Consider the following 24297-nt stretch of genomic DNA (forward strand, 5'->3'; position numbering starts at 1 on the left):
TCAAGAACTGATTAGATTTTAAAATTTAAGTTCTTATATAGTATGCGTGAAGTCACAAGTTCAGTGTCTTTTTACAGACAGTGCTGTACAAACATGGCCAAAGTGTGAGCATGCCGAGTTGCCTAAAGCTGTGCTTTACTTTTTATGTGCTAGGCACCATAATCATTTTGTGTCAAAAACCAAGCTGTAATGTCTTCCTTCATTTGTTGAAGGGCTGCATGTTCATGGAAATCTGTTCACATACTGTGATTCTATGATGAGTTACGTTTTCATTATCTAACAAGATTAGGCAGTTATCTCCTACCCGCAGGTGAAGGAGGAAAATGAAAGGCTGGATTATGGAAATGATAGCCCGAATCCCTTACTTTATTAAATCAAGTTTAGCTGCTTAATGGTTTATATTCCAATCAAAGGCAGGGGCTGTTAAGCAGCAACTCTCAGGTGTCCTGTCACAGACAATAACAGTGGACCTTAATAACGGATTTAACTCTGTAGGCAGCAGCTGAGTGTTGGACTGCGTGTTGGCACTTTCAGGACAGGTATCTGACAGGCTGGGCATAGAAAACTAACTACATTCAACCAGAAGGGTTTGGCCCTCCAAATTGTTGCAAGGCATTTGGAAGGGTGCACGGAACAGGTACAGCAATCACTTTTGTGCCTACATTCTGTATCCTTTTTGGAATAAATGAAGGAATTCAGTCTGTAGTCGGGAATCGTAAACAGTCTCAAGCAAAGTGAACGCTCTGATGTAATGCTATCAAGTGTAGCGAGATCCTGTGTATGACAGTGGTATTACTTCGATAACCAGCTACCATAAGCACAAGGTCCTTTTTTTTCCAAAAGAGGTGATACTTCTTTTTTTTTTTTTTCTTGATTACTTTTCAGGCTTAATGCAGAAGTCAAATGACCACATACATTGATTCTGTTGGTTCCAAGCTAAGCATGGAAACATAGCCTGTATTTCAAAGCAATTATCTATTTACTGCTATATTTTAAAGAAATAGCCTCATTCTCTCTACAGCTTGAGTAATACTGTTTGTAAGCTACAAACGAGCAAGCGTTCAATTTAAATTTCCATTGAGGAAACATGAATTGAGTGTTTTAGCATATCAGCACTATATGCTGTCAGACTGTAAACCAGTAAAAGTTTTGGATAATTAAAGTACTGTATTCTTTTGTTGTGGTTTGTGTGGTGTGATGTGGTTTTGTTGGTTGTTTTTTTTTTTTTTAAATAGTATGGTGACTTGCTTAAATTTGACCCATGTGTTTATGTCAGACCAGTACTTTTTCTTCTCCGGTTGGCAAGTGAGTGACCAAATGGCACTTCTGGAACTAAAGGGCTACTGTTGTGGAACTTGATTTTCACGCAGCAGGCAGCAGAGATGCGTAAGAGCAGATAAAAGGAGTGATGGCTGCTCAATCCCTACAAGCAAGTAAAGAAAAAAACAGGGTGGGACGTTAGGCTGCTTTGTGCAGCATCCGTTCAGCTACGTTGGGCAATGAGAAGGTCCAGAGCTGAAGGCAAACTATTAAGAAAACCACGCAGCTTTTGACAGCACAGCTCCAGCCTGGCAGTACCCTTAACTCTCAGGAGTCCATTAAAGAAGAATGAAGGGAGATCAAGATGTGATTTCTCTTTTGCTTAATAGATATTTATACTTTTATTTTGTGATACATATTACGTAAATAATGATCTCTTTCTTCCACCCGTCTCTGGTGAGTGTGTAGCCTCTCACGTGTAGAAACACGGGTGGGCTGAGCCCATCTCCACCGTCACTGCCAGAGAAGCAGGAGCGGGGTGTAACGTCAGTGTCCCTGCGCCTGGAAGGGATGGAGACCTTGTCTTTAAACGACCTGCCGCTACAACCGGGTGACCGGGTGACCTCAACAAGCGCTGGCACTGGAGGTGTCCGTGGAGCAGTGCCGCGCGGGGCCGGTCAGCCTGCAGCGCGCTCCCGTAACTCATTTTCCGTGCCGGTGCCGGCCGCTCCCCGCTGGCTGCGCTGGGCGCAGGGTGCGGGCACACCGGTACGCGCAGCTGTCACCAAGCCCTCCCGCACGGCTGTCTCGCACCGCCGCTCTCTGCGTTAATAACCGGTTCCTCGGGGGGGTCACAGTCACCGGCCGGCCGGCTGGCTGTCGCCACGCGCCTTTCTTACTGACGGCGACGGAGCACACTGTCGCCGGTCACCGCCGCGGGGCGCGGCCCCTTTAAGAGGAGGCCCTTCCTCCCCCTCCCGCATGCCGTAGCTGGCGGCGCCGCGCGGCGCTCCCTAGTTGCGTCACTGAGCGGCGCCGGCGGTGCGGGTCGGTGCGCGGGGCCGTCCTCTCGCCATGGCCGACATGGAGGAGCTGTTCGGCAGCGACGCTGACTCGGAGGCCGAGCAGAAAGGTGCGGAGCGCGGCGCGGCGCTCCCCCTTCCCCCCACTCCCCGCTCGGTGGGGTCCCGCAGGCGGCCTGGCGCCGGCCGCGCCGCCCTCCCGCGCCCCGTCCCCTCCCACAGTGGCGGGGAGGGAGGGAGGGGGGGGGTGGAGGGAAGGGGCCTCGGGAGATGGAGCGAGGCGGGCGGGTGGTGCTGGCCCGCCGGGCGCGGGTTACCGTCCCGCCTGGCGACACCGCTCAGGCAGCGGGCGGGGGCCTGGGCCGCCTTTGCACCCCCGGTGTTCTGGCCAAAAAGAAAATAAACCCGCGTTGGTGTGGCTGTCCTGCGCTTGGGGATGCCTCTCCGTAAGGGTAGCCGCTCACCCTCGCTGCGAGGGTGTCCGTTCCCGTTCCACGCTGTAAATACAGACCCGGGCCCCACTGCTGGGACTCCATGAAAAAGCAGTTTGCAGTGACTTTTTCCGTCACTGCAGCCCTGGAAACCAAACCAAAGCACTTCTGAATTTGCTAACATCTAGTGGTAAATCGTATTGCTTAGAGCTGTTTGGATTTGAGATGGTGAAAACGAGGCGTTTCCTGTTTGCCCCTTATTGTCTCGGAAAGTTTTAGCTGTCTAAAGAATAATGATGGAATACCTCTGGATTTCAGTAATTTGCATATTTTTTAAATGCTTGTCTCAATTTCTGTAAGTTATTTTTCAAGGCAGATGTTCCTTTTTCTCCTCCGTGAAATGGCATTCAGCAGCCTCACCACTCAAGAGCATTTCCAGTGTAGCAGACGTGTCAGGGCGCATGAAACAGCTCACTTGGATTAAAGACATGATGACAATTTTAGTTTTGTAGGGTCTCATAAGCAATATGTATGTATTTACTTATTTTAAGCCCTCGCTATTTCAAATTTCATTTCCTTCACTTTTATGTAATGGCTTATTCTTTCTGCAACTTTAGAATCTTAGATAATAGCTTGTGGTTTGAAACTTTATGTGGCATCCATCATTTTTCATGGTGTCTTTCGTTGGCTGTGCCTTTATTAATAGACATTTTGTTGTTCTAGGTAACGTTTATAGTTCTTCCTGACAGTTCTCTGTAGGTTTTCTCTCTAGGTCTTGGAGGGTTTTTTGATTTTTGGTTTTTTTTCAACAATGCCCATCATCTTATGTGCATCCTTGTAGGGACATTTTAACTCTTGAAAGGGTGGTGTTTGTTTTGCAGATTCCGATTCTGGATCTGAATCTGATTCCGATCAGGAGAATGCTGGCTCTGGTAGCAATGCTTCTGGAAGCGATAGTGACCAGGATGATGACAGAGAGGCAATAAAACCTAGTAATAAAGAGTTATTTGGAGATGATAGCGAGGATGAAGGAGCATCCCATCACACAGGGAGTGACAACCACTCCGAAAGGTCCTACAATCGCTCTGAAGCTTCAGGACATTCTGAGCATGAAGATAATGATCAGTCAGACATGGACCAGCACAGTGTTTCAGAAGCTGCCCATGATGATGAGGAGGATGATCATGGGCATGGGTCAGATGAAGGCAGTCATCATTCAGAGGGGGACGGTTCTGAAAAAGCACATTCAGAGGATGAGAAGTGGGGCAAGGAGGACAAAAGCGATCAGTCAGATGATGAGGAGAGACAGCAGAATTCTGATGATGAGGAGAGACAGCAGAACTCTGACGATGAGGAGAAAGTGCAGAACTCTGATGAAGATGAAAGGCCACAGATGTCCGATGATGAGGAGAGACAGCAGAACTCTGACGATGAGGAGAAAATGCAGAACTCTGATGACGAGGAGAGGCCACAGGTCTCAGACGAGGAGAAGATGCAGAACTCGGATGATGATGAAAGGGCCCAGCATTCTGATGAGGAGAAGATGCAGAACTCTGACGATGACGAAAGGGCCCAACACTCTGATGAGGAGGACCAAGAGCATAAATCTGGTAGGACTGAATACAGTGGTAATGACTTGCTTCTGATTTGCTCTGTCTTTATTGTTTCATTTATATTGGCCCGAAAAGATTCAGACTTCAATGTAAAGGCGTTAATCACGTAGCTTTCAACTATAGTCATCTTTGTAACGTTTTTTATGCAGTACTTTTAAATTCCTTTTCATCTGAATCAACTTATTAATACAAAGGAGTTTTAAAGTATGTGGAACAAAATTTTTAATTTGCTGAGAATAATTATGCTCCTTCATAGAGTCTGCAAGGGGCAGTGACAGCGAAGATGAAGTTCTGCGAATGAAGCGAAAGAAACCAATTACATCAGATTCAGAAGCGGACAGCGATACAGAAGGACAGAAAGGTAAATGGTGGCGTTGTTTTGTGGGATTCTGGTTCCTTTAATCCTCATCTTAAGCGCACCATTCATCTGCTACAGAACTTGTTAAAATTGATAGCACTTGCTGTACGGTGTAACTATAGTGCCAATGGAAATAATGAAACAGCACAGCAAGAATTCTCTGTGGGGAAGTAGATGCTGTTTTTCTGCTTATTATTTTTAATTAGCTCTATCAGCTTTTCAGTTCCTCCGTGAAAGACAGAGATCTTCGAAGTTTTGTGAATGTTGTTTCACACATTTTTACTGAAAGATGTTAAGAAATTACACCTCTAATCAGAGCAGCCCAGAGAACCTGTATTGATTTTTGTCATGTTTAGCTGGCTGAGAAATAGATGTTAATTCTTCTGAGAAGTGAAACCTCCAAAATGCATAATGAAGTTGCTGTTTACATATATTTAAGTTGTTTACTTGAGTAAAGAATGTTCTTATACTCTTAACTCTTCTGTTGCCATTTTTCAACTAGATTCTTATTTGATAGAGCCTTTCCAGGAAAACATACCTTGAATCCTTAGCTTAAAAATACAGAAGACGACTGCTTTTCAGCATAAGAGAATAATTTGTGATTCATAAAGGTGCACAATTTTTAACCTTTGTACCTGATTTTAAGTGGTAATAAAAGTGAAGGATGTGTTAATTATTTTTTTCTCTTCGTGTGCTTGCATGTAGGGCTGTGTGTGTGCATATATGTACATTTTAAAATAGTAATTTTTCTGCTCAAGAGCATGCAGATGTCATGGATCTGTTTGGAGGTGCAGATGATATTTCCTCAGGGAGTGATGGAGAAGAGAAGCCACCAACTCCAGGACAGCCCATTGTGAGTAGACTTGACTTTTGAAATAATCAGCATGCCATTGAACTCTGAAATGTGGAGCACTGATTGAGTTGGATAATATTTTAGTGAAAATTTAAAAATCTTATGGCATTAAGTAAGCATTACCAATAGTTGTGCCCTAGCTAAAAGAATTTAATGAAGTTTTATGCATAGCAATATCAGATGGATCAGATGGATTCGTTTATCTGCCTTCCCCCATCCCTGCTCCATTTTTCGTACTTGAAAGAAATATACTGAGTAGTTTTTATTGTCATGAAGTAAAATACAAAGTCGTAACTGTCTTTAGTACCTTAGCACAGCTATTTGACAAATATTTTCATTTTGGTTCTTGATGATAAAACATAAAAATATTTTTTTGTAATCTGGGAAAAGTTGTCCTCCATTTACTCTCCAGTGCTCAGCTGAAAACTGTGTGTCAGCTCCTTTGCTGTTTCCCTGCTGTCTTTGGTCTCTTCAGTTTGCGCTGGTATTTAAATCACTTTAAGTGGCATATGAAAATGCTGAATTGGATTGCTCTCACTGAAAATGTGCAAGTTCTTTTATTCAAAGCTTCCTGATCTTTCTGCATATGGATGACTTTTCTTCAAGCAAAATGTGTTTGTTAAGCAACAGTAGCCAGATAGACTTTGATGCTCCTTTTCTCCTTTTTTTCACTAGGATGAGAATGGACTGAGTCAGGACCAGCAGGAAGAAGAGCCTATTCCTGAGACTAGAATAGAGGTAGAAATACCAAAAGTAAACACAGACTTGGGTAATGATTTGTATTTTGTGAAGCTGCCCAACTTCCTTAGCGTGGAGCCCAGGTAATTGCACATTAAATACGTGTCTGATAAGGTTTTTACAGTGTTCCCCTATGTTGCTTTTGTTTTAGTAATGGAATTAAGTAGGTTGGCCATATTTAAAATAGTTCACATTAAGGTGCACACTTCTTGGTTGTGATCAGTCAATAGTAATGTCTGTGGTTGTTACCTGTTCAAGTGCAGAGTAATTTTCTTACGAGCTTGGGTTTCTTTTTGTCTTTAAAAAACAAACAATAAATATTATTTAATTGAAAGCACATGCTATCAGTTGAATTTTAAACATAGATTCAGGCTCTCAGAGATGTAAAAGCCAAATGCACAGGATCTTCGTGCACTTTTGAGTGATAAAAACATAATTTTGAATTTTAGAGTAAGCCCTTTTTTATTTGTGTGTGCTAAATGTACTATTTAACTATGAAGAGGCTGGTTACTCATTTTCCTAGTTATCTAACCCAAGCTAAAGACATTTTCTAGAATTCATAATGAGAAACAAAATAAATTATTGGAGTTGTTTGTAATGTTAGGTTTGGCCCTAAAGCCCAGCTTCAGCACTTCTAGTAAATTGCTGTTAAATTCATCTCTTCAAGTGTTTGTTAAGCAACTTTATTGCATTGTTTAACAGTTGTCTTGTTAGCTGGCCGTGTGGCATTATTTCCGTTATACAGTAGTCAAATCACTCTTCTGGCTTTCATGCTGTAGATTGTTTCAAGGGAGAACCGTTAAGAGTCCAGTTAGTGGCTGCGATCAGTGAGAGGAGTCCTGGGCGTCAGACAGAACGGGGAACAGAACAGTACAGTAGCAGTCTATCACTTCTTTCCGTTGCAGTAGCCTGGAAACTGTTAGGAAGGAGGCTAGGGAATTGCCTTCCCCCACTCAGTCGCACCCTAGTTGTCAGGTTTTTTGAACGAAGAGAGGAAAAACAATCTGATTTTCCTTTGCTTTTGGTTGGTTTAGAGATTCAAATAAAAATTACAAAGACTGTGCTCTTAGAAAATCTCTAATTCACCACACTTATAACATGATTGTTTTTCTTTTTATTTTCTCTGTAATATTGTATATATTTTGTTCCAGATTTAGTTGTGACCTCGTCATTGTGATACTGAGGAAGCAGTGTTTTCTGAGGCAGACTTGCTTTCTTTAGCAAGAGCCATTTAGAGGGTCTGAATGTTAAAGTGGCTGCAATGGCTGGTGGTGGAGACACCTGGGAAGGCCTCCACTGGTGTGGAATCACATGCAGTAAACGACGTTACTGCAGAAGTGGCTGTCCCACAGCTGCAGTGCCTGCTGTTGTGTGCAGTGTATAATTTAAACCTTTCAAGCACCTGTAATTTTGCACAACTCTAGAATAATCTGGGTTAATTTTGAGAAGAATAAAGACTGTATTATATAATTTATTGCAGACCTTTTGATCCCCAGTATTATGAAGATGAATTTGAAGATGAGGAGATGCTTGATGAAGAGGGTAGAACTAGGTTAAAACTCAAGGTATAATGTTAATTTTACCTTTTTACACTCATCTACCCACATTTCTTCAAAGTCTACTTCAGGTATTTCAGAATGGTGTTTTGCAGAATGGTGCTTTGAGTTATGGTTCAGATTATGGAAGTGTGGACCAGCTCAGAACTGAGGAAAGTTGTTCCATTTTAGTAATAAATTTTGAAAAAGCTTGACAGCTGCATTTTGCCTATAAAAGCGGTACCTTTCACCTTCATTTCTTTGGATCATGCAGCAAATTATCTAGCCTTTCTTACTGTAATTCTTGACCTATACAGAGTATATTTTACCATGGTGTTCCTTACTATGAGTTAGAAAAAAGTGTTTTGTTCTTTTTCCCCACAGGTAGAAAATACAATACGATGGCGGATGCGACGAGATGAGGAAGGGAATGAGATCAGAGAAAGTAATGCACGGATAGTCAAATGGTCAGATGGAAGGTTAGTTTGGACTCTTTGCTATTGAAGGAATACAGCTATTTTTGCGATGAAATGCTATGGCGTGCAAAATTGGAAGGTCAACGAACTTTGATGTCAGTTCTGCACAGCAGAAATTACTTTAGTCTCAGTGCTTTGAAAATTTTATGCTTTGCTTAGTTTGGATTGAAATATAGTTACTGGCTATGTATAGAAAGGAAACGTGAAGGCTTTCTCCATTTGTAAACGAGGCAAAAAATAGACTGTAGTGGCTTTATCAAGTAACTGATACATGAAATCTCTTTTAAGCATGTCTCTCCACTTGGGCAACGAGGTCTTTGACGTGTACAAGGCGCCACTACAGGGCGATCACAACCATTTGTTTATCAGACAAGGGACAGGTCTACAAGGCCAGGCTGTTTTCAAGACAAAGTTAACCTTCAGGTAAACCTGCTCTTCTGTATCAAATGTTGATGCTACTTCTGCAATTAAGTGTTGTAACTAGTATATAAAAATTAGAGATACTAGTTTGTAAACCTTCAGAGCTTAACTGTTTAATAAGAATGTGCTGTTTTCCAAAGTCACTATTTCAATAAGATTTTTCCTAAATTAGGTGTCCCAGGTTGAAAGGTTACTGTGCCATTCACTGCAATATGTAGGCTACCTGTATTTTTATATATTTATTTTAATTTGCATTTTTAAGTGCAAGTCCTCATCTGAATGAGAAGGAATATTAATATTCCCTGAAATTAACCTCTTCCTGATGTACAGTTGTTATCAAGATGGTGATTATGTCTTGGGATATTGATGTGAAATGTGAGGATAATTATTTATTCTGGTAACGGAGTGCAGATGGTTTGCTGTCAGAGATATTGATTTCTCCAGTAGCTGTTAAAATGCACATAAATAAATTTTTTGAAAAAGGATTATCTTTTTATTTTTGTGCAGATGAATCTTTGAAATCTTAAGCATGCTGGCCTTACCATAGTGCTTTAAAAATGGATACATTCCTTTAAGAAGTATTTAACCCATAGCAATTTTTTAACAGGCCACACTCTACGGACAGTGCCACTCACAGGAAGATGACTCTGTCTCTGGCAGATAGATGTTCAAAGACCCAGAAAATTCGTATTTTGCCAATGGCAGGTCGCGATCCAGAGTCTCAGCGCACAGAAATGATTAAGGTATTGTGACGTGGAACTCTCTTACTGGTGATTTAATCTAAAAAAAAAAAAAAATCACAACTGTAATAGAGCTGAATGTTTCTGAACATTTTATGACTTTATGAAAAACAGAATGTACTTTGGAGTTACAGACGAGAGTTGTTAGCCATGGGTACAGTTTGATTAACCTAATAGGTTACCAAAAAAATCAGAATATATACAGTCTTTAGACTGTGGAATTATTTCAAAAGCTACAGTAGAATACAAGGTGCTCTTGAGTATTTATTTTTTCCTCAGTCTTTATATATTGCTGCTTTCTTTGGACAGAAAGAAGAGGAGAGATTAAGAGCTTCCATTCGTAGAGAATCTCAGCAGCGAAGAATGCGGGAGAAGCAGCATCAACGTGGTCTGAGTGCAAATTATTTAGAACCTGATCGCTATGATGAAGAGGATGAGGGAGATGATGCAATCAGTCTAGCAGCTATCAAAAACAGATACAAAGGTGGCATCAGAGGTAATAATACACCTTAACAGCATGTAAGTAGGGCCTATATGATTCAGGTGGGTTAATTTCACAGGAGAGTCCTGGTAAGATTGTATTTTGCCAGTTCATTTGATATATGAGGAGACATTAATTCAGTTTGTATAAGATTATTTTGTTTACTCTGGGGTCAGGTTCTGCCATCTTTTTGTGGGACTAAATGCAAGATAATTATTTCTACTCTCTCTTCCTCACTGATTTTAGATAAATATTTGTCTTTTCATTTTTCTCTGTAGAAGAACGTGCTAGAATCTACTCTTCTGACAGTGATGAGGGCTCAGATGAAGATAAAACACAAAGACTACTCAAGGCAAAGAAACTTACGAGTGATGAGGTAAGGCAAAGGATTTGTTCTTAAGCTACTCATTTCCTGCACTAAATATAGGTTTTAAAGCTGAAAGTTTTGTACAAATTTAATTTATACTGTGATGAATGTATTATTTGACTTGGCATGCTTTCCATGGTAACTAATCACCAATTTCTTATACAGTGCCTTAGTTCGTAGACCTGAGTGATTCCCAAAGGAGGACACTATTGCTACTACTGATCAAAAGATGGAAAAATTTATGCAGAGTTATGTAAAATGACTCTATCAAAATTATGCAAGGAATAAGAAGACTTAATGTCAGAATCATAGTGTAGTGTTGTCTTCTAAGCTACATAGTCCTCTCCTATTTCTTATGGAAATAGCATAAGCATTTTCATGTAGTATTTCTGCTCTTTTTCTAAACAGAAAAGTTAACCGAGTTAAAAAGAGTTAACATCCCTTACTAAATAGATGTTATCCATCACCCAAGTATCACCCTAAACATTAGGACATGGTCAAGTTGACTGTTAGCTGCAGCGGTAGTGGTGTTTCGTCTTGTAAAATTGTGTTTTATTGCTTTGTACTGTGTCACTACTGGGAATGAGCAAATGAATCTTTGTGTATATCGTGTCTTGAGGTTTCATTCATTTCAAGTAATGTAATTTCTTGTGATACAGCACTGCAGCGTAACACTTTTCAAAGCTTCAAAACACTTTTCTCACTTCTGAGATTAAAACATGAACCAGGAAATGTATGGACTCTGTTGTGTATCAGCTATACCTGTGTAGTCCGTTTTCCTGACCTCACTGTAGAATGCTTCTTTTGCAAAATGCCATAGGAAATCTACCATGTGCCTTGGGAAGCTGAAAGAAGAGGGAATTTTGGCATTTGTGACAAGTGGCAATTGACGCTGGCTCCCTGGCTTCCACTGCCCTGTTCAGTGGGAATTGGGTTGGGACAGGTGTTTGGCCTATTTGGTTTTAGTAGCCCATGGGTTTGCTTTCTTTTAGACACCGCCAGTTCTGGATTAACGTACTTTTGCTGTTGATCAATATAGTGCGGTGCCGAGTTGCAGCTGTGTTTGCATTTCTCTCAAGCCAAGCATGGCTTAGGAGTGGTAGTTTGGACACACGTGAGCTCTGCCGATAGTCAGATAGTCACTTTCATTTATGCAGCAGAATAATAAATACAGACTAACTTAGCTTAATACTTAGTTCTTATTACTATCTTGTAGGTTATGAGAGATGTTTTTACAGTGGCATGCTGGTTTGATTAATCTTCCTGTCCTGTTTTACTGTAAATTATGTTTTATTTAAATGTTTATGTGTAGAATATCATGCAGAAGTTTAAAAAAAGGAAGTTTGAGTAGGTCAGTGTAAGCTTATGGAATATTTTTTTAATGCTTTATATCACCATTTCCTGTAAAAGCTTATTTTAAATGTTTAAATTATTTTAACTATTGCTCTAAGATTTCTTTCAGTTGATTCCCTACAGTCGTATTGAGTGTGCTGCTTTAATAGCAGCTGAAGTGGCTAGAACCTTATTCTTGAATTTTAGAGGCTTCCCTAATAAAACACCTTTTCTTCTTCAGAGAGTAATTTTGCAGCATACATTACTATTTGTCCTAGTGAATGAATGCAGGTCAGAGTCTGTAATCACAGCTGTAAATCACAGCTGCTGAAATTCCGAAGTATATATGACAGTTTTCAGTGTGACACATCCTCTATAATGTAAGAAACCTTAGTTTTTTAAGAAGTAAGTTTGCTCTCATTTGCATTTCTATACTATGCTTCCTGTAAACTTCTTGGGAGGCATGTCTTATTTCTCAGCCTGTTGGATGTTTGCTGCAGTCTGAATTCATGGTCTTGCTGGGTGGCACTACCCCTCTTGTACTGTCAGCTGAGTATTTGCACTGATAGGCATTGTAATATGAAGCAGAAGTAAAAATTAGTTTTTCTTTTCAAGATATAGATTCTGGCTTTTTGTTATACATTGAGGAAAATTTAGTATTTCAGAAAGTATGACTAGTCCTGGAGACAGCCATAGTGAGGCATAGAGACAGAACTGTAATTTTGTGAGGTCTGTTAGTGTTTGTTAGTAGAAATTGAATTGTTTATTTATCAGACTCTGGTAGTTGTTAGTTCATGATAGAACAATGTCAGGACTTTGCAATTCCAGTCTCTCAGAAGAAAAGGTCTGGTCAACAGCATTTCTCTGCTGCTTGAGGAATGATAGCCTCCATTTTAAAATTACATGACTTAAAGGTCGTATTCCCATCAGGGCCACGGAGGGGTGCTGCAGTAGTACCAGAAAAACCCCAGTGATCATAAGTGCTTACTTTCAGTCCCCACGTAGAAAGTATGGTTTTGTAATATGTACCCACATACGTGAGACACGGACTTCTTGTACGCAGGCTTGCTTTTATGTGCTGTCAGTCAACAACAGGGCACAAATTTTCGTCCCGATAACAATTTGTTACCGACACTGAAAACGTCAGTCTATTATGAATACACTTATCACCACATGGCAAGTGGTTTTACTGTTCCTATAGTTAATGGGGGTATTCTGCTAAACAGGAAGATGAATCATCGAACAATAGCCTTGCTAGATTACAAGAGAATACTTGTTCTGAGGAAGATCACTGAGATTCCCACCCCTACTAATTTCTCTTTTCCATGCTTAAAATTCCTTCCGGAGATTCTCATTGTACTGACTTAATATGTTAATACAGAATAAAATGCTTTGAATAAGAAATTATTCATTAGAGTTCTGAAACTCTAATAATTCATTAAAGTTCTGAAAGTCAACCTTTGCTGCCTCTTAAAATCCAAGTAATATGTATTGCTTTAAAAAAAAACAAAACCAACAAATGGAAAAAGAGATGAGGTTACTTAAACCTGAGGGTATTTTTAAATATACTCTTCTTTTTAAACAATAATTGAGTTACCGCTTGTTCTTCATGGCAAAATTGATGAGTTTTGCGTTAACAACTAGTGGTTTGTATTTTAATTAAACATTTCCATAGCATTCTGATTTAAAATGTTTGGAAGGATGAGTTAAACTGAACTGGTGTTAATGCACATGGAATAAAAACCAACCTGTTGACTCTATACTTAGATGTTAAAAATTTGGCATCCAACCTATAAAAGACAAGTATTGCTTGCAAACAGGTAATTAACTCAATTATTTTGGTTCCTTTGATCAGCTCTTTAAAGCCTCCTAAATTATTATATTTCTTGGACTGGAAACTGTGGTATTGATTCTCAGTACCAGCGGTTTCTCATCAGTCTTTTTGCTTTATGCCAGAGTGCAATTGGGTTTTGGTTTTTTGCTTTTTTTTTTTTTTTTTTTTTTAATTAACAAACCAACAAAATGCCTGCTTTCTTCTTTGCTTCAGTACCTGTAATTTAGGGTGCACAAGTGTCAATAGTCCGAAAACTAGGCAGAACTACACGGACCATCTGAAGGGAAAGCTGCTGCATGTTGAAAAATTCACTACAAATTCTAGGAATTACCCATGCTCATAAGACTTGCTGAGAATGATATTGCACGTGCCATAAATCCAGATTATCACATAAATTACTTTCATGCCATGGTTCAGTTTGAGGGAGATGATTGCATGTACATTGAGGTAAAGGGAACTGCAGGTATTTTATGGACCCTCTCAGGTTCGGGTTTGAGACTGGTAGCGATGTTCACTGAACGTAAAGTACTGATACATGAGAAATCCTGCATCACAGTAGCACAAAGTGGAAAAACTGGAATTAATAATTTTCTTTTCTCACAAGAAATACTTTGAGGTCTTTTTGTTCTTCTTCTGAGTTTTTTATTTTAGCTTGAAGTATGTTGGGGTTTTTTATTTTTGTCCTTTTTTTGCCTTTAGGAAGGTGAACCTTCTGGAAAGAGAAAAGCAGAGGATGATGACAAAGCAAGTAAGAAGCATAAGAAGTATGTGATCAGCGATGAAGAGGAAGAAGATGACGATTAATATTGAGGAAGCACAAAAAGTTGATTTTTTTTTATATATATTTATATATATATTGTACAGTTCTCTTACAGCAAAGATGTAAGTAACCTTTATGGGGTTATTTTGATAAAGGAAAATTCCATTGAAGTCTGTGTTTCTGGTGTGAATAAAGTTTTTTGACTTCCTTTTTATTTTTGAAGATTTTTCCCTTATTGCAGCAACTGTTGCTGCAGGAATCATCACAGTGCCGCCTTCTATCTTGCACAGTACATTTCAGTTTTGACAATTGTAGTAACTGGTTATCTAAGTGAATTAATCAGTTATTTTTATTGAGTTCATTAGGAGAAATCATTCTAATCTTTATAGATTGCTTAAATGGTAATTTTGCCAGACGAGGGCGTGGCAATGTAGCTTACCATTTGTATGGAAGGGTTGGAAGAACACGAGTGGTACAGTACAATTCTGTTTTTTTCCTGGTTATTCCTCATTTCCTGTTGACTGTGGACAATACATTACTATGCTGGTATATTTTGATAACTGAAAATATTTCTTACCATGTGTCAGTAAACTGTGAAGTTCCTGCAGTTAGAATAGTGAACTGATCCCACAAGACATTTCTTTCATGCATTGAAGCCTGGAATGAAAATCTGCATCTTGCCTGAGCATTAGTAATAGTAATAATAATAACAATAATAATTGGTACATGCTAGTGATATAAATGTCAGAGTAAAAGCACTTATTTAAGCCAAACTAAGAGATTTCTGCCAGCAGAGAGGAAAGTCTCCTTTAGAAGGTGAAATGAACCACAGTGCAAAAGTACATCCTAACAATAGTGTCTCCTCATCTCGTATAAGCCTTATGGTGCTCTTTCCTATTGTTCCTGGTTGGTTTTATAAATAGGCTTGTTTAGCTAGAGGAGAATGTTCTGGACAGAATCATTGCTGGTTTTCCACTATTTCTAAATACCTTATTTGGTGATGCAGTACCAGTTGTAAAGTGGGGAAAGGCTAGGAGAAATATCTGAGCTTTTCCACACTTTCTTTCCAAGATGAAATGTCCCATATGTAGTTTCTTTCATTGGTGAGGGAGCATTCAGATGTTAGCTGTGTTGCTTTTTTAACTGACTTTTCAAACAGTCCTACAGAGTTTGGATGAGACTTGAAAAAGGTAACAAAGAAAACAGAACTAGCTTAATGCCTCTTTAAACAAAACCATTGACTGATGCTGTGAAAAGTTTATTATGTGGATTTGTGTTACATAAGATGAAATAAAGTAGTTGATAGTTACGTAAGAAGAACTGTTACCCATCTCTCTCCTGCCCAGCTGAATTCTGCTTTGTTATAAAACAGTAGAAGGGTGCAAGAGCCTCATAGTGAGCATTTTGCTCATGTCATGCCCTGATTCTTTGAGATGCAGCTTTCAAACTGGACATCTTGCTTTTGTCATCTTTAATTAGGCTAGCAGTTTGTCAAAATACTCTACCTCCATTTCTCCTGCCTGGAAGACAGGGGAAGCATTCTAGCTGCAGTAGCACGGAGCTCTGCGTGTGTTAATATATTCTGCTGAGCAGCTGACTGCAGTGTATTCATTTGCAAGTATGAAAACAAAGTGAAACATTTCAACTCGGAAGTCTGAGTGCCTGAGAAACTTTTTTTTTTTCTATAATTAAATTGTTATCTAAGAGTTCCTGTGCCTCTTTAATGTGCAGATAAAACCTTTCTCCATCTGCTGGAATTTCAACCCTGTAATCCTCTTAGTTTAGACCTCTGCTGGGAGACCGGTTCCTTACATGAGGTTACCTGCTTTCCGTTTGTAACCTTCTTGGGGAGCCAGCTGTATAGGGAGGGACTCATTCTGTATGGATGTAACATGCTGTACTTTAATGTAGAAGCCTGCCAGATACCTCTTAAACAACAAATTTGGCGTGTGGAAACACACCACCATTTCTTTGGTGACGTGTTTGCTTTTATGTCAGTTTAATTAAAGTGTTGGCTATTTTTATTCTTACTACATTCCAAAGAGTGAAAATGTTTCAATCACTTTGTAGGTTTGGTGCTGATTAAGCCTTTACTGAGTGGTCCATTGCAGCTTCCAAAAATGAGGCTTTTTGTGGATTACAAAGATGAAAAGAAGTAATTTTTTTACACTGTCTTCTTTTGTAAATTGCTCTTTTAAAGCCTTATTTAAATGTGGAATTTTAGAAACTGCGTTCTCAGCTTAAATTGGTTTAACAATAATCTTGTAATTAAAGTCACTTGAATGAACTTAGCCTTATCCACAGTATTTTTTTAGTTGTGAGTCAAACGTATAGTTTTTATTTAATTCAAAGACAGTTTTTGCTATCCCATTTCCAAGCCTCCAAGTATGTGAGAATTACTTGTAATTGTTTTTTTTACCTAAATTAAAAATACTAAGCCAAAGGATAGAGAATGTAGATTGAACTGTGTTTATTCTTGTACTGACTGGTCAGAATACTCCTTCCACAAAGGGCATGATTTGAACAACTTCCAACAAAGACAAATTATTTTGAAGAGCCAATATTAAGCTGTGTACTAGATTTTCTGACTCATGGCAGGATGTAGGATAAATTCTCTTGAAACAGTCACTGAAGGCTGGTTCTTGGCTACGTAGTTTTGTTGTTTCAAGCGTATCTTTCAACTGTATCCTGGTTTCCAGTTGTTGATCTGGAGTTTTCTTTCTAATACCTGGAAGCATCTTCCACCAGCCATTTTTCTCCATCCTAGCCATGCAGCTTGGCATAGATTTAATGTTGTAGCACACCTGATGGATCAGGGAGTGCCCACTGAAAGGCGCAGCTACTCATGCAGTCTTTCACTCCTAGCAGGAGGTTTGGCAATAACTAGCCCAGCTCAGTGAGTCAACTTGCTAAACCGTCAGGAAATTTCTTTTCTGCTGAGTTGTTGTGTTTTCTGTGAGGCATGTGAGCATCAGAGCCAGCTCAATAAGCTGGTCATGGTGTGGTCATGACTTGGAGGACATCAGGGAACGGTGAGGTAAACATTGACTTGGCTTTGTTTTGAAAACTTAACCTCATGATACAGAAAGCAGTGAATAGTTTTCTACTGGTGTGGCTGCCTGAACTGGCACACTGAAGTCAGCTGTGCCCTGCGGTGGTGCAAGGGGAAGCAGAGGTGGAGCAGGACAGATCCTGTATATGGCAGCAAGTTTTAGCTCGGCTCCGATACGAAGCTGTGGCCTGAGGAACGTGTTAAACATGAGACAGTGACTTTCCTATGAAGTCATGGGTATTTATTTCTCAGCCAGTCAGCACGAGGGTCCTCGATGTCCGCCCATTCTAGTAGAGTGCTTTTGTTTAACAGCATTAGACAGCTGATCAGGCTCTCGGGGTGTTGTGGAACATACAGAGATTGTTACATGGGAATAATTTTGGTTCTGATAAATGTTCTTTTAATTTTTGCCATAAGAGGTATAATGTCTTACACTAGTAAAACTTCGCTAGGCTGTTCTAATGCACTTGCCTGTGGCTTGACTTGGAAGTGCCTCTTGGACAGCAGAGTGACTAATAGCTGCTGTTGCCTAGTAATGCCCTTTGACTTGAGCTGGGGTTTTTTTAATACTTGTCTGGACGTGAAAGATGTGCAGAAAAGCTGCAAACTGGTATTGATTACTAGCTTGTATTTTTAATTGCTTTAAAACTCCTGGGCATTCTGGGGAATTATATAAGAGAAAATAACATACAATTAAGTAAATCTATGCTGAAATGATTCTCTGACACAAAGCCTTTTCATTTAAAAAAAAATGCTTTGACAAGACTTGGTTTCTTGAGGGTTTTGGTTGTTGTTTTTAGAGGGTATTTTTACACTTTAAAAGCCTATGAATCTTAGTTTACTGGGCTGGTATTTGGAAAAAAATCAGTTATTCAGGTGGAAGCTTAACTTTATAAAGTGTTTTTTGTTTTGGTCTGGGGTCTTTTTTTTCCCCATTAAGGCTTGGTCTTCAAGAAAAGAGAGGTGGTAGAGCCAGTTTACTGAGAAATGTACCTACACATCTCTGGGTTATGTTGACATTTTCTGGGAAGCAGTAGCATTCATGCAGTTACTGTTAGTCATGGAATCATATCCATGTTGTATTCTATCTTTATTGTGAATTAAACATAAATAAAATCTTATAAAACAGTGGAAGTATTAACTAACATATTCTCTTTTTTTTAATATGCTATGACTGAGTCAGATTATGTCTCAGTTTATATAGTTTGATGCTTTTCCTATTCTTTGCAATATACCTCGCTTCAGAATATAACTGAGAAAGTGAGGTGCTAATCTTAGCCTGGTGATTTGGCAGTTTTCTGAGGGTTTTTTTTTTTCACAGAGTATAAAGATGTATGCTAAACATCCTGTGCAGGACAGGTTCTTTACAATAAGACTTGTTATTCATCTTATGATAAATCCATTCTTGGAAAATTTGCATGGATACCGAAGGAGCACTCTCATTTTCAATACGTAAAGGAAATAAACATTGGGGTTTTGGTAACAGCAGTACGATCCCTTCCGTTCAGGTGTTTAGAACACTTGTATTTGGTGTTCCTGTGCTTGGGGGGCGGAGGGGGAGGGATGTAGTTTTGAGCTCTAGAATCTTGCTGTAGCTGTTAGTCCAGCATTGGTTCTGATTGCATTTACTGCCAGCAGCTTTGAGGTTTGTTTACTGGTATGGAATAAGATAACTGTATTTCAACTGCATGAACTTGCCATCTCCCAGTCTTAGTTTTCAGCTTAAAATAAACTGCTACTTGGACTATGCTACATTTGTGAAGGGAGGAGTGCATCCCAGAGAAGATAAGGAAGGATCAAGCCAAAGAGTTGTGGCTAAAACATGGTTTGTTTGGCATTTTTTCTTTTCTTGTTTTTCCCTCTGAAAAGTAACTGAGAAGCTCAAATGCTACTGTCACATTTGTGTAATTTAAAATTGACCCTGGGCAGCTTGCCCGTTTCCAAATTCACACCTGATAATGTTAGGGGTTTTTTTCCTTTCTTGCAAGCAAGTTAATTTGTATTGATTTAAGGGAAACTGTTTATCTAGACTCTGAAAGATATCTTTCAGTAAAGAAAGATTTTTCTTAGAGGATACCTCATTTTATAGTAACATTAATGCAACTTGAGTTACTACCCTTTTTCCATAACCACCTTGCTACACTCTGTATATCAGATCAGTAATTTGTCTTTTGAATTGAATTTTCTGTATTGTGTTTCTCAGTACAGGTTTTCCTGGTGATTAGGAAAGAAGATGAGAGTATTCTTCCTTTAGAAAAACATGCAAAGTACCTACTATGATTTAGAGAAGCATTGGTGATCACTTACAGCTTCATGTCTGATGATGAAGCAACGGGGTTAAATGCCGAGGACAGAAATAGTGGAGTGTTAGCTTACCGACTGAAAATGTTTGTCTGTTATTCTTCCACAGTTCTGTGAATTGCCTTGGGATGCACATGATGTTCCTCTTTTCTTCTTGGAACTTAAACTAGTGCTTTATTGAACAAAGACAGTCTTAGCCTAGTGTAAAAAGCTCATAGTTTCATGGAACTGCAAATTTTGGCCCAAATATGTTTGGATTCTTAACTCAGTCTTCTGAAAAGGACTGGGACACATTCTTATTCTGGGACTAACTACACTGAGATCAGCCTAGGGATACAGATCAAACTTTTGCAGTACCTACAGTAAAGACATTTAATCTCATAGCAACCTTGTGTGTTTTAAAAAGACTAAACTTTCAAATTACAGTTTCAGGAAGGTATTTAAGTTTAGTAACAGTCCAGCTATGTATAAATGGTCTAATATACCCAAGATCTACATTGCAGTGGTCTGTAAATGGAAATCAATTTAGAGGAGAACAACCTTCAAGTCAGCAAGTTGACTTGACAGGCCTGTGGTTTTTAAGAAGAGCTGACACTTTCAGAAGTGTTTGGGCTTGTGGTGAAGGATAGTCCACCCGAGGTAAAGTATTGTGGAGATAAAATGGTCAACTTCCAGAATAAACACACAGGATTCTTAACCCGGTGAACTACAGGCACTCGGTCTAGGATGTGAAAGCTGCCTTAAGGAAAAAATATGTCTGTTCATCTAATGAGGGTGTATAAAGCCCGTTAGAGTCCCTGATGAGTTTTTATGGTAGGTTTGTGAAAGATTCAAGAAATGTGTTGTACAGTGGAAACACTAACTCAGCCTTGACCTGTCACTGTGTGACTAGGCATAGCTGTAAACCCAAAAGATGTATTTGTTTCAGGTAGGAGGGGATCGAGTTCCCTGAGAAAATAATTTTTCCTTTTCGTAAGTAGGATGTGCACATAAAGCATGCTTGGGGAGGAAAAGATAGACAAGTCCCTTTAGCAGAAAATTCAGGAATTTGTTACTAGCTGTTCTCTTCTCTGAAGATACCAAGACAAATTGGTCTTCATTTCAGCACTCAGTGAAGTGTGCAGTGACAGGATGTGCCTGGTAACTGTCAGTATTAATTTCAGGTCTGTACTGAAACTTTTCCAAGGATTTACAGAACGAGCCAGCAAGCAGGAATACAGCTGGTTGTGAATAGGGTCCCTCGGAGCCCAGAGCGAGGAATGCAGCGTTATTCAGGTAGCGAGTTCTGGCGCCCAGTCAGTTTCCGTGAGCGTGTTTAACCTTCAGCGTAGGAAACAGAAGTCCTGCCGAGCATAGCACTGTTAAAGCACTGCTGTCCAGCCGAGTCAAAGTATTCCAATATGAAATTATATCTTCAGCTAAACTCAAGAGCACTTTCTTCTCTTGCAATCATACTTAGTCAGGGACAGTGCGATATACACAGAGGATAGATTTTTATCTCGACAGTCAACTGATCTGATCTGGCTGCCCTTGCTCAATGGACATGTTGGATAGGATGTTGCTGTAAATTTAAAAAAAAAAAAAGGATATTAAAATATCCACATCTGAGTTTAAATATACTTAATTGCGATGGGATGAAAAAATTATGGAGTAGGGAATGAATATTCAAGAACAGCAGGAGTTGTCCTGTATCAGCTAAATGAGATCCAGAGTTTTCTGCAGCTCTTGACTGCCCCTGTTATTACAGCAGTAACATCTGTGCATCTGTTTAGATTATTTATGGTGCTGGTCTGGCTAGTGCCTGCTGTAACTGTTTAGGTAATGTTTTCCCAGGATCTCCACTGGCAGTGAGTTTCTGCTTTTCGACAGAGTGGGGTAGAAAGCTCCTTCAGAAGGGTCCCTTCCTGCCCTTCAGGTGATGTCTGTGGTTTGATGCTGCAAATAGCAGTCAGCTCAGTCCAGCGAGCAATACTTTCCTGTGATCTACGTGGACTGCATTTTCTTTTGGAAGCAGCTCATTCACGACTGCCTTGGATGCAGACTTTTCTGTTGTGAGCTGAATGATGCTGCTATTTTCATAGTAGTGGGAGAGCACAAAGAATTAAGAGCAAAGACTTGGAAGTTTCATATGAAAGCTATTTGTTACGGACCATGTTGACAATGAGCTCTGGGAAGCTCTTCAGAACTGTTAATTGCTGTAATTGCAGGTATGGTTAGGCATACAGCTGTGTGCTGGCTTGTAAGACACTTGTATTTGTGCATCGTTTAGATTCACCGTGAATTCATTGTAGATAGTATCAGGATGGACCTTGCTTAAACAACTGGCATTTTGATAGTATCTTTAAATACTTTCTTCCTTCTGAAGAAAACCTTTTTTAGAAAAGTTGATTACTGGAGAATGTTGATGGGCTTTTCTTTGCTAAGAACAAGTTGCTGTGCTCTGTTGATGTGTTCCCTTTGCTGATAGTACATATGGTGTGCGAGAACCTTCCTGTATCAATAAGTGAGTCCAAATTTGTATGAGGAGTAGATAAGGGGGGATTGGTGTTCTATGAATGCCATTCCCAGGTTTGTTCATATATATGAATGTATATTCTTCATGTAATCAGTGTCTCTAGACATGGGCAAAAACTTTCTTTGTATCTACAGATGAAAATGCTTTCTGAACATAATTGCAAAGTGACCACAGTTAACCTGAGAACATTTCACTAATCTGTGGATATGTTACCCTTTCACAAATCCTGTTTGATCTCTCAGAACTAAATAAGATTACTCTGGCTCTCAGACTTTCTCAGACAGTAAATCTGGAGTAGCTGCTGGCATGTAGCAGGCAGCACTATGTTTGCGGTTGTCTGTCTTAAGATTTAGTCCTTCCATAGCATGACATTACTGGATGCTGGGGAAAACTAAATCTGTGAATGCTGTGCTGCCAGTCTGAAAACTTGAGTCACTTTGTAATTTGGCACTTCACTGGACTTCAGGGCTGCCGTTTTCCTTGGTTGTGTACTAGCTCTGCTCCTGTATTTTTAAATTTTAGGACAACTTTCCCTTCAGTTAGCCAGCAAAGGCTTTGAGAAAGAAGGATAATCTGAGCTTTTTCAAGTCATTTAAATGTCCTTAATACATGTCACAATGACATTTGTTAAAGGCAATTCTGAATTTGCACCATGGCATTATATAAACGTGTAGTGCATTGCGATTGCAATGTGCATTAGAAATACTTGCACCTCTGCATAAGACACATAGCTGCGTAGAGCAGCATTTTAAAATCTGATTTCTGTCTCTGAACTTATTTGCAGGGGATCCACACCCTGTAACGAAGGAAAGCTGGCTGGTTGTGCACAGGCTTGTGTCAGTTACGCAGAAGAGCTAGTGCTACTGCTAGGGATCGAGGCTGCAGACTGGAAAGGGTTGAGAGCTGCTGACCTGGGTGCTCAGGACAGCTCATGGTTCTGTATGCAGTACTGGCTATGAAAGCAGTTTGCATCTGAAATACACTTCGCTGCACAGAAGGAACAGTTCCCAGAGAAGCTGGAAGGAAGCTTTTTTTAAGGGAAGGCATTATTTTGAGGCATGTTTCATAAACTCTTTTTGAGCCCATCTTTGTCCCCCTTTTTTTTTTTTTTTTTTTTTGCCTTCCTTTCACAACATCTTACTAATTCTCTTCAGACCTTCCTAGGCCAAACAGGTTTTTGTTGTTACACAACATCATTCAAGGTGTGCTGCTATTGCCAGGGAGCTAGAAAGGAGAGCTCAAGATTTTTGACACTGTTAAGGAAACAAGGTGTCACATTTGAGGTGATAATCTCTGGGAGCAGTTTAAGATAGATGCATTGCATGCTGTGGGGCTGAACTCTGAGCAAACATGCAGTTTTTTTTTTCCAGCAGACTGTGATTGTAAAATTTAAAAAGAATATACAGCTTTCAAAAGTCAGTAGACATTTTAGGTAAATTGGGTTTTTGAAGGCCTTTGATCTTGGAAGGGGTCTGGCTTTTATATGTTTCCTAAATCAAGTTGCATAGGTGCTTCAAAAATCTGAAAAGCTCTAAAATTAAAGGAAGTCTGACATAGATGGAATAGATGGGGAAAAAAAAAATCTGTTATTTTCAAAGCAGAGAAATGGCAGAACTCTTAGCAGGTGATTGCTCTAGCAGAGGGACTTTGCTGGATGGAGCTGTGGCTGGCTGAATCTTGCTTGCAGCCACCCTGTCCGTGGGGAAGCACCTGCCTTGGGCAGAGCCCTGCACGGCCATGCAAAGGCCGATGTACAGAAGGTGTGGGGGGAGCAGGGGCACAAGTCACAGTCATTTGTAGTGTATGTTATATTTTGGCCTTGTACACAGGGGTTCGTTGCAGCTGAGTTTGAGAGACAGAACATTATTTCTCGCTCTTTGGAAAACATGGTAATTAATGAAGAGTGGGCTCACAAATTAAAAAAAACCCAAGCATGCCTTGTCTTTCTATAAACACACACAAATTACTCAGAAGTACACAACTCGTCTGCCAGAAGGATGTGTTTTTCAGGATGAGATTCCAGATGGTTCTTTCTAACCCTATAAATAAATATATTTTAAAACTGGTAACAAAGAAGACTGTAAAATAAAATGAAAACCTAAAACTTGCATAAAAACACATTTAGAACACATACTAATGCAATTTAGGCTGAAAAATTGTTTGAATTCAACAATGCAAGTACACACACACGATTCGGTGTGTTTGCACC

At 39.7% G+C, this 24297-nt stretch overlaps 1 protein-coding gene across 4 annotated transcripts; it reads left to right on the forward strand.

The window, feature by feature from the left end:
• Positions 1 to 2266: 2266 nt before the first annotated feature.
• On the forward strand, positions 2267 to 23173 carry LEO1 (LEO1 component of Paf1/RNA polymerase II complex). 4 transcript variants are annotated; one of them, XR_015259886.1, is made up of 14 exons: positions 2267 to 2392; positions 3595 to 4323; positions 4583 to 4687; positions 5443 to 5537; positions 6213 to 6358; positions 7756 to 7840; positions 8195 to 8289; positions 8575 to 8709; positions 9314 to 9449; positions 9756 to 9942; positions 10206 to 10303; positions 14160 to 14342; positions 18981 to 19097; positions 22873 to 23173. XR_015259886.1 is itself a non-coding variant. In XM_086757248.1 (12 exons), exons 1-12 carry the CDS (start codon positions 2335 to 2337, stop codon positions 14262 to 14264), a joined length of 1974 nt encoding a protein of 657 aa, XP_086613374.1. In that variant the 5' UTR covers positions 2267 to 2334; the 3' UTR covers positions 14265 to 16507. The 4 variants fall into 4 exon arrangements, 2 of the variants coding, with proteins under 2 accessions (XP_086613374.1, XP_086613375.1); XR_015259887.1 differs by lacking the exon at positions 18981 to 19097; XM_086757248.1 differs by lacking the exons at positions 18981 to 19097; positions 22873 to 23173 and having other exon boundaries at positions 14160 to 16507.
• Positions 23174 to 24297: the final 1124 nt, after the last annotated feature.

The sequence above is a fragment of the Chlamydotis macqueenii genome, chromosome 12, assembly GCF_036417535.1.
Source record: "Chlamydotis macqueenii isolate bChlMac1 chromosome 12, bChlMac1.mat, whole genome shotgun sequence".
Taxonomy (NCBI): Eukaryota; Metazoa; Chordata; class Aves; order Otidiformes; family Otididae; genus Chlamydotis; species Chlamydotis macqueenii.